This window comes from Vanessa cardui, chromosome 7 (genome assembly GCF_905220365.1).
Source record: "Vanessa cardui chromosome 7, ilVanCard2.1, whole genome shotgun sequence".
Lineage (NCBI taxonomy): Eukaryota > Metazoa > Arthropoda > Insecta > Lepidoptera > Nymphalidae > Vanessa > Vanessa cardui.
The window spans coordinates 5,247,878-5,257,713 of NC_061129.1; the positions used below are offsets into that span (position 1 = coordinate 5,247,878).

Sequence of the window (9,836 nt, forward strand, 5' to 3'; positions counted from 1 at the left end):
AACCTTTAGGCTGACGAGTATAATGTTTTTGTTTCCGAGTTCGAAGCGGTTTGGCAATCTTCAGCTCTAAGTTCACTGACAACGATTCAATTTTATCTTCAGAATTGATATTTTAAATAGATAAATGGACATATCCTCAATTCGAACAATCGACCAGATCTTGTTAGGGCCATATATAGTTTAGTTTGTTTTGGATGGCGGGAGCAGCGCACGAACGCTGGGGTAGCCAGCTTGAGTACTTGTTATCATGTCTGGGGTATGCTGTCGGCATAGGAAACCTGTGGAGGTTTCCTTACTTGTGTTATAGAAATGGAGGAGGTAAGTTTTTTGAAAGCTCCAGTGTAAAGTATTTAGAAAATTTAAAATAATATATATAAGTATAAAAAGGCGGTATATCTATACCTACTCCTAATATTCTACCTACAATAAGTACATCCCATTCTTATTGAAGATACTATACTAGATTATATACTACAGAATCTTTAAATTTACAATATTTGTACGCTTAAAAATTATTTACACGATCAATATAAATAAAACTTAAACATATTAGTAATAATAAATACATCTTTATAAAAAATGTATAATTTGATATCTACTGATGACGACTACTATTTTTGAAAAGAAAATAGTTGAATTAAATAACAAAACCACATGAAGGAATTATATTTGAATTTATAAAATACAACAAAACAAAAAACAATTATTTAAAGCAAAACTAATCACTATTTTTAAGGACCTCTCTACATTTTTCTCTCAAAAATCTCTTACATAATAATTACAAAATAAATTTAAAATATGGTAAAGTTTATATGTTGATTTATTAAACCTATAGTAATAACCTGCATGTACTTATTTACAATTATAATATTTCAGGCGCATTCCTCATCCCATACTTACTGACTCTTGTAACATGTGGTATTCCACTTGTTTATTTAGAGACTTTCCTGGGGCAATTTGCGAGCGCAGGATGCATTTCAGTATTCAACATAAATCCCTTATTCAAAGGTATTTTTTTACTTTATACTTTATTTGCAAATTCGATCGTGTTAACGGTATTGAAATTACAATGAGAACATTATTGTATGTTTCGAAGCTTTTTTAATTTTTTTTATTGATAACACTAAAATTAGCAAATAACTATAAAAAAAAAAACATGAACAGGTGAAAAAAGGTACTATATCTTTTTATTTCGAAAAAGGTAAATTGCTGTATCTTTTGCCTGTAAATATATACACAAACAAATTTATCGAAAACAAAGGTTATTAACAAATATCTCAATATCAACAACATCGACCACAATAAATCTTCATTTATTGTTTTATTCAATGATTCGAAAGATGATGGTGATATCCTCTTTATCATCCGGGGGATATACTCAAAATAGACTGACGGATTATAGTAACCTGCTGCGCAGGACACAATTCAGTACACAACTATTTTGTTTTGGTGTACTGTCAAGTGCCTTCTTTATTCCATCACTATCATAATCTGATAGGACTAAAATCCGACTCAACCGAAACGAGATTAGACGCAGGATCAACAGCTTTACATATGTACATTTCGACTCAATTTTCGGCATTGAAAAACCAAAACCCAGACTCATTAGCAAAATACAGACTCAGAGACGCTGCTACTCGTAAAAATCACCATAAATTATTTTAGTTCGACCCAAGATTTAAATACAGAAACTTGATTTCCAAATATTCCAATCTGCCCCTTTATAAGCCAGTCGTTAGATCAAGTATTCAAGAGAATAAAAACTTACATTTACTTTATAAAAGCAAATCAAATAATTTTCATCTATAAAGTTTCGCATGAATTTCCTTATATAATATTATCATTTAAATATTTACAGGAGCAGGCTACGCTGCGGTAATTTTAAACGTAATAGCTATAATCTACTTCGCGTCAATAATGTCGTATCCAATATTATACATATATCATTCCTTCAGTTCGCCGTTGCCTTGGCAAAGTTGTGGTAATTCTTGGAACACTGAAAAGTGTCTAGAGGTATATTTAGGAAATATTGTTTACAGAATATGTTTATAGTTGCTATGTTATTATATTCCTTATATATTTACAGATAACTGGAAACTATACTTTAATAGCGAACAGATCAGTCACTACGCCAGAAGATGAATTCTTTCAGTAAGATATTTGGATAATAATTATTTTTCAATATATTTTGTTTACTTAAATCTTAGAAAAATCTTAGATGTATTTTAAAATTAATAAGTATTAATGCAATGGGTAAAATCTCCACTCAATCTTCCACCAACCCGCATTGGAGCAGCGTGGTGGAATATGTTCCAAAAACCTTCTCCTCAAAAGGGAGAGGAGGCCTTTAGCCCAGCAGTGGGAATATACAGGCTGTTGTTGTTGGGTAAAATCTCTTGGAGGCATATCAATACCAAGATATCCCTTAAAGGATATCTTACAGCACTCTTAAGAATTCAAAAAGTAAACAAGCATTAATCACGTGTAATCTACTGAATCAATCTTAAGAATTTACTTGGTCATTGTGCAAATGCATCTGGGTAGGTAGGTTGCCATCCATTCGGCACATATTCTTCCGCCAAAACCGTAACTATTCGTAAAAGTAAAGTAAAGCCTGTTAATTACCCACTGCTGGGCTAAGGCCTTCCATTAAGGAGAGGGTTTGGAACATATTTCACCTCGCTGTTCCAATGCGGGTTGGTGGAATGCACATTTGGCAGAATTTTGTTGAAATTAGACACATGCAGGTTTCCTCACGATGTTTTCCTTCACCGCCCAGCATGATATATATATAGTGGTGCTTGCCTGGGTTTGGACCCGTAATCATCGGTTAAGATGCACGCGTTCTAACCACTGGGCCATCTCAGCTCACTCTCTGTATTATTTTGTTAAGACAAGGGACATAACATCTTAGTTCCCAAAGATAGAAGCACAATCTTTGTAATAATCTATAGCAATCAATGAATTATTAATAAAATTTAATTTACAGCATACGCTTATTGAACATGTCATCAGGCATTACCCATGTCGGAGGCATAGTATGGCCTATATTCTGGTGCAATGTGATCTGCTGGGTCATTGTATATCTCTGCATTTGTAATGGAGTTAAAAGCGTTGGAAAGGTAACGTTGCAAGGAATCTTGGAATAACTTTTATTGGAATATTGCCAACGACAGTCTTTTCCTAAAATTGGACTTCTCGTAATCCTATTTATGTCCACAGATCGTGTACTTCACAGTTATATTTCCGTATGTAGTGCTTTGTGCCTTATTCATTCGTGGTATAACGTTGCCAGGCGCTTGGCAGGGTATACTCTACTTTGTTCTTCCGGATTGGAACCAATTAACGAAACCGAAGGTATTTTGAAACATTAATCACTGACTTAACCTAAAAATAAATTATCCTGTTATAGAGAAGAACATTATACTTAATCACTATCACCAAGAAAATTCTTTATTTTGTCATAAAAAATACTATTTTCTAACAATCTTGATTAAAAATTCGTATAATATACTTGTGTACAAAAAAAACACATATGCGTCATACATTACGTATAGGGTAGGTAAAAAAAAACACAATCTCTTTTCTGCTGAGTTCTAATTCTTATCATTTAATACTGAAAACGATCACCGTCATTGAAATAATAGTCGTATAGGTTTATGTAATACGCCAAGTTTAAACGTTATGGTTGAATAAAAGTGAGATTTTTAAGAAAAAAACAGGAAGTTCAAAGTAAAGTTCTTAAAAAACTAACTACACTAGAAGCAGATAAGTGATCTGACTTTTATTTCTTATTCTTCTGTTTATTTGTTAAAATATATATTTAATAAATTCACAAAGGTTTGGGCTGATGCAGCAACTCAGATATTCTACTCTCTCGGTCCCGGCTGGGGTGGACTTGTCAGCATGGCAAGTTTCAACAGATTTCACTATGATAATTTACGGTTTGTTTACGTATCTATATTTTATCAACTTCCTATTTTGAAATTACTAAAATTTTTACAATAAAAATCTTTGGACGTATACGTCAGCGCGTGTAAGTTCACATTTGCATTCCAAATCTTAAGACAGTATTATAATATTTTTTACTATAAAATAACTTTCATAAAAATTTATCAATGAAATTGCTTATTTTCTAGATCTTCGATAATAATTCCGCTTGTGAATAGCGGGACAAGCATCTGGGCGGGATTCGTCGTATTCTCCGTTCTTGGATTTGCTGCAGAGCGTGCGGGCGTTCCAGTAGGGCAAGTAGCCTCAGCTGGCCCCGGATTAGCTTTTATCACTTACCCCACCGCTGTGTCCATGATGCCTGCACCTAACTTCTGGGCCATTACATTCTTTGTGATGTTGTTCTTTCTCGGTGTTGATAGCATGGTAAGTCTATAGTTAGTACAATGTTATTTCGTTCAATGCAATAGCAACTTTATATATATATATATATTAACATAAGTAACTTTTTGTATGCCTAATTCGAAACCGGAAGAGACTTTCTGTATGTTAATCTAAATTTCTGTTTACAGTTTGTAACAATTGAATCGATCATCGCCGGCCTCTTGGACGAGTTTACGCATCTGCGTAAACGTAAAAAGCTTGTCACGTTCCTGACGTGTTTGATCTTGTTTAGTCTTTCAATCATCTGCAATACTGAGGTTCGTCGAAATTGAGTAATATTTATAAATAAGAATATTTACACAATAGCATACAAAAATATACCAATCAAAAATCTGCTTCAGATTGCTAAACATATTTTGTAAGAACGTGTTCTAAACTTAATACATTTGCATATAAATTGTATTGAGTATTAAAACTTAATTTAATTTGAAACATACCGTGTAAAAAAACACTAAATTTGACTTTGAATGTTTATCTCTGTCTAAGATAAAACAAAACGTTACCCCAGTTATGTTTTATTACAGACAATTAATAATAATTCGAAAATTTAAAAATAATCTGAAGATGAATAATTTTGAACATGAATTAAGTACGTGAAATACGTATTCGCCCAAATTTGTAACCATGATCTGCTGTTACGATTCACTTTATTTCATGCATTTGCACGCATTTTCACATTTGTTTACCGCTAAACAGCAATAACTTGTATTTATTTGTAGCATTGTGTTTTAGTTTGAGGAGTAAGTGACCCAGCATACTTACTAGACATGAGAAACGTAACTTCTTAATCCCTAAAGTAAAGTAACAGCCTGTAAATTTCCCACCGCTGAGACAAGGGTTCCTCTACCATTATGGAGATGGTTTGGAACATATTCCACCACGTTGTTCCAATGCGAATTGATGGAATGCACATTTGGCAGAATTCCGATGAAATTAGACACATGCAGGTTTCCTCACGATGTTTTCCTTCACCGCCGAGCACGAGATGAATTATAAACACAATTAAGCACATATATATAGTGGTGCTTGCTTGGGTTTGAACCCGCAATCGTCGGTTAAGATGCACGCGTTCTAACCACTGAGCCATCTTAGCTCCTTAATTCCCAGGGATGTTTTATCTTCACAGCGCCATTGTCTATGGGCAGATGTGACTACCGAATGACTTTCCGTCACGTAACCGAATTTTAAGTCTGTCTACTTGTAAAAAAAGTCATATGAGTAGGTACTACCTTTGTCTTTCATGCGATGCATACACAAGCCTGTGTGTGACTGTGGGTACACAGTGCGAGTACCAGCACATTTAGACAATCTAGTCGATGTAGTTATAATACGTAACTAAAGCGTCATTATCATAAAAGGATTTCGTAGTGCAAATCGGACTTTCCAATATTACCGCGTATACAATCTTAGCAACAATATAATAGTTTACATTACTGCATTATATCATGTTAATCAAAAATGTTACTCACATTTATAAATAAATTTTCGTAATTTATTCTTTCCTTGTAATAATTTCGCTTTAATTTAAACATAACAAACATTATTACGTTATTATAACACCCACTGTGAATGATTTAATCGTTAAGCAATACAAATTTAACAATTCGCTGTTTTATTGGTATCGTAAAGTTTCTGTTTTTGTTTCCGGTAAGGGTGAATGGCCTTATTCACGCTATGGGGTGGAACTGTTTATAGTAACGACTATAGATGCATATTTGCATGCCTTTGTAGATAGTTGGATGGATAGTGTAAAACTGTTCACAGATTGTTTACTATGAATAAACTGATGAGTGGGTGGTACCTACCCAGACGGGCTTTCACAAAGCCCTACCACCTAGTAAATGATTATATGCAAAAACAATCTATTTAAAATGAATATATTTTTTTAAATAAATTATTACTTTACAGCATTTTTACTCATTTGTTTCCAGCATTGACATTTTCCTTTTTTTGTTTATGCATCTCAGCCTGTCGATGAACACGGCTTTTATTACATTTTTTTTTTCTCACTTTGACGAATCAAAGGCGTGTATCAGTTCTGCCAATACGGTTAGTCGGGTTTCCATTTATAGATGGAATAAAATCATCGATCGACTGTCATTTCACGTGCATGCGATCAATCAGCCTACCAATTCGATTCCATCGTTATAAATTGGAAACGATTTAAAACGATCAATTTTCACTTTTGTGTATATTTTATGGTGATATTTGGAGTTACGATTGTTTTCATTAATCATTTCCAAAACTTTAAGTGTATCTCAACTCGACACTCTATTTATAACGATACTACGGTTACGATATAGATGTAGATACAATAAAAATATTTTTATTTAAAGGCTAAGTCTGGTTTTATGTTGCCAATTTTTGCTCATTTCCTTTTTCTAAGATATAGATAAGCAGAGAAGCAAATGGCTTAAATGTTAACTGACAACCACAACCAATAGATTTTGGCGCTGTAAGAAATATTAACTATTTCTTTTATCACCAATCTTTGGTGGAAGATATGGGTATTAATAGGTAATGTCAATGTATCTATAGTTACGCTTGCTCGCTCAAACTTCAAACCGAAATACAAAAATACGTATAAAATTACTAAGGCAGTCGACTATCTAATGATGGTTCCTACCCAACCGGACTTGCACAAAGCTGTAATGTTTTATCAAGTAAATCGCAAATATCTATGTATACTAAAATTGCGAACAAATTTGTAAAAATAGAACAAGTATTATCACAAAAATAGCTGATAGAATTTTGTTCTCAATTGCAGGGCGGCTTGCACATAATTGGGCTTCTAGACGCTCATGTAGCGATAGCGTGTGTACCCGTTGTATGCGGTCTGGAGCTCATAGGTGCCGTTTACACCTATGGACCCAAAAAGTTAGCAATCGATGTTCTGTTTATGACAGGCAGACCTTTATTGCCCATGTGGATAATTTTATGGAGATACATCATACCGGTGTTACTTCTGGTAAGAATTTATAATAAAAATTAATGAAAAATTAAGTTTTGTCCTACAGCAGTGCGAATTTGTAATTCATGTTACGTCTATGACTTACGTCTTCATTTTTATACGCGTATCCTATTTTATTGTTATTATAGTCAATGACGCATAGAATATTCTGACATTTGACGCTCGTGTTCTACAGTGAGTTTCGACTTTCTTCTTACAGAATCCCTCTACAGGTGGGGATCATCTATAAAAACGATTGACTTAACATAAAATCAAATACCAATTTAATTTCAAATATGCTTGATTATCTTAGACTTAAGCGTGTTTTTTTACTACATTAAATGTATAGAGTTACATTTTTTTTTATTGGATTTTAGAAGTTGTGTGTACCAATAAAACAAATGTAAAACTAGGTATGTTTTTTGTATACATAAAAGATTAAAAATAAATTTATCTAAGCTTCTAATAATTATTTCAATTTTATTACAATTTCTTCCCGTATATCCTTAGGTAGTCTGCAGTTCAGTGACAAACCTTTGTACATTGTACCTTAAAAATATTTTTTACAGATAATAGCAACGTACTCTCTACGGGACGCCTCAGGCTGGGCCGGTTGGGGCGTAGCACTTGTATCTGTTATTTGCGTTCCGATTCACGCGGCTAAAACACTTTATATGGCAAAAGGATCCTTTAAACAGGTCTTTAAGAGATTACGATAATATATATTATAGCAATAAGTTCCTAACAAAACCAGTCGTTGTATACAAAGTATCCTAACAACATTTTTTTCCTCTAATGAGAAATAGCTAGTAAATACTTTGTTTGCCTGACACATACCTTACATGTGACTTTCCTTTTTTTCAATAAGACAGTAACAATTTTTATAACACTCTTAAAGAAACTACTTCTCTTAGAACATTGTTAATACAATCTTAAAGCATAGTAACCGCTTTATGCTCTTGGAAATTTAAATAATGACGTTTTTAGAATGAGCTGTTTAATGATTTCAACTTTTTTAATTAATTCAACTTTTCAGAGATTACAAGAAAGCTGTAAAGCGAGTAGTGATTGGGGTCCAGTTGAACCTGAGATACGAGAGCGATGGAAAAGTTACCATAACGAGCACAACACATCCAAGACATCTATGAAACTAACTAGAAATAACGCATGAAATATAATGTTTGTTAATAGATCTGTATCTGCAAGTTTTAAATACACTGGTGAAAATTAATTTAGTTTTATTGCGTACTAGAGACCCGCGCCCGGCTTCGCACGGGTGCAATGCTGATTTGGAATATACCACAATGTCTTACAACGTTCACAGTTTTTCAGACATTAACAAAACAACACAAACCGCCACGTCGTACGACATCATTTTTGAAACTAAAAAAGAAAATTATTTGTGTTTCTCTACTACATCTATTGTGCATATAAACCGTCGCCTTGAATCAATCCATCTATTAAAAAAAAGGCATCAAAATCCGTTGTGTGATTTTAAAGATTATGATATATACTTGAGCTGAGATAGCCCAGTGGTTAGAACGCTTGCATCTTAACCGATAATTGCGGTTTCAAAACCCAGGCAAGCACCAATACATGTATATATGTGCTTAATTCGTATTTATAATTTATCTCGTGCTCGGCGGTGAAGGAAAACATCATGAGGAAACCTGCATGTGTCTAATTTCATCGAAATTCTGCCACATGTGCATTCCACCAACACGCATTGGAACAGCGTGGTGGAATATATTCCAAGCCTCTCTTTAATGGAAGAGGACGCCTTATCCCAGCAGTGGGAAATTTACAAGCTGTTCCTTACTTTTATGATATTATACTTTGTTTTATACTGTGTAATGATGATGATGTAAGAAGTTTTTTGTAATTAATGGTTCTTTACAGTACTTACTACCTTGTAATGCGCGTGTGTGACTTGAGTCTATATCAAATACATCATAACTTGTATATGTACACGAAGTAGATTACTATAAAGCCGTTTATATGTATAACTGTTAACGACTCTTTTACGCAAAAAGTACCAAGGGAATTTTAATGAATTATGCAATAATATAGCTTATACATTATAATTAAACATATGCTATACTTTATAAAGGCTTTGTGTATACAATAACTGACAAATAATCTCTTAAAACACGTGCTGAGTGCGAAAGACAGAGATCAGGAAGCTAGCCGGAGATGATAATGACAAAATATTTGATCATTTGTACCAGTATGGCGGTTCTTCAGGGGTCTAATCACGTAAAGGCAAAAAGGAAAATGATGGTCATAGCGCTCGCACCGGCGGCCCAGTCGCGTGGGCTTTAATCAAACGCGTCGGAAAAATAACGAGTGTCGAACGATTTGTTCCACAAAAATGCTTCCCGGTCTACTTGTTTGTTTTACACTATGCAGTGATTTCTTTATTTATTAAATATTATAAATGTGAAAGTATCTCTGTCGGTCTGTCTGTCTGTCTGTCCGTCACTCTTTCTCT

The 9,836-nt window shown here is 33.7% G+C and overlaps 1 protein-coding gene across 1 annotated transcript; it reads left to right on the forward strand.

Annotated features, from left to right (window-relative positions):
- Window positions 1–194: 194 nt before the first annotated feature.
- Window positions 195–8,555, forward strand: LOC124531261 (sodium- and chloride-dependent glycine transporter 2-like). The gene is made up of 12 exons (XM_047105764.1): window positions 195–318; window positions 877–1,008; window positions 1,859–2,013; window positions 2,087–2,151; window positions 2,990–3,122; window positions 3,223–3,357; window positions 3,841–3,944; window positions 4,140–4,377; window positions 4,524–4,652; window positions 7,163–7,363; window positions 7,915–8,043; window positions 8,382–8,555. Exons 1-12 carry the CDS (start codon window positions 195–197, stop codon window positions 8,514–8,516), a joined length of 1,680 nt encoding a protein of 559 aa, XP_046961720.1. The 3' UTR covers window positions 8,517–8,555.
- The last annotated feature ends 1,281 nt before the right edge of the window (window positions 8,556–9,836 follow it).

Excerpts from the sequence above, each read along its gene's own strand:
- LOC124531261 (XM_047105764.1), top strand. The coding sequence starts at position 195 with ATGGCGGGAGCAGCGCACGAACGCTGGGGTAGCCAGCTTGAGTACTTG. Across the intron at positions 319-876 it reads GTGTTATAGAAATGGAGGAG|GCGCATTCCTCATCCCATAC; the intron begins GTAAGTTTTTTG and ends ATAATATTTCAG. Across the intron at positions 3,358-3,840 it reads ACCAATTAACGAAACCGAAG|GTTTGGGCTGATGCAGCAAC; the intron begins GTATTTTGAAAC and ends AAATTCACAAAG.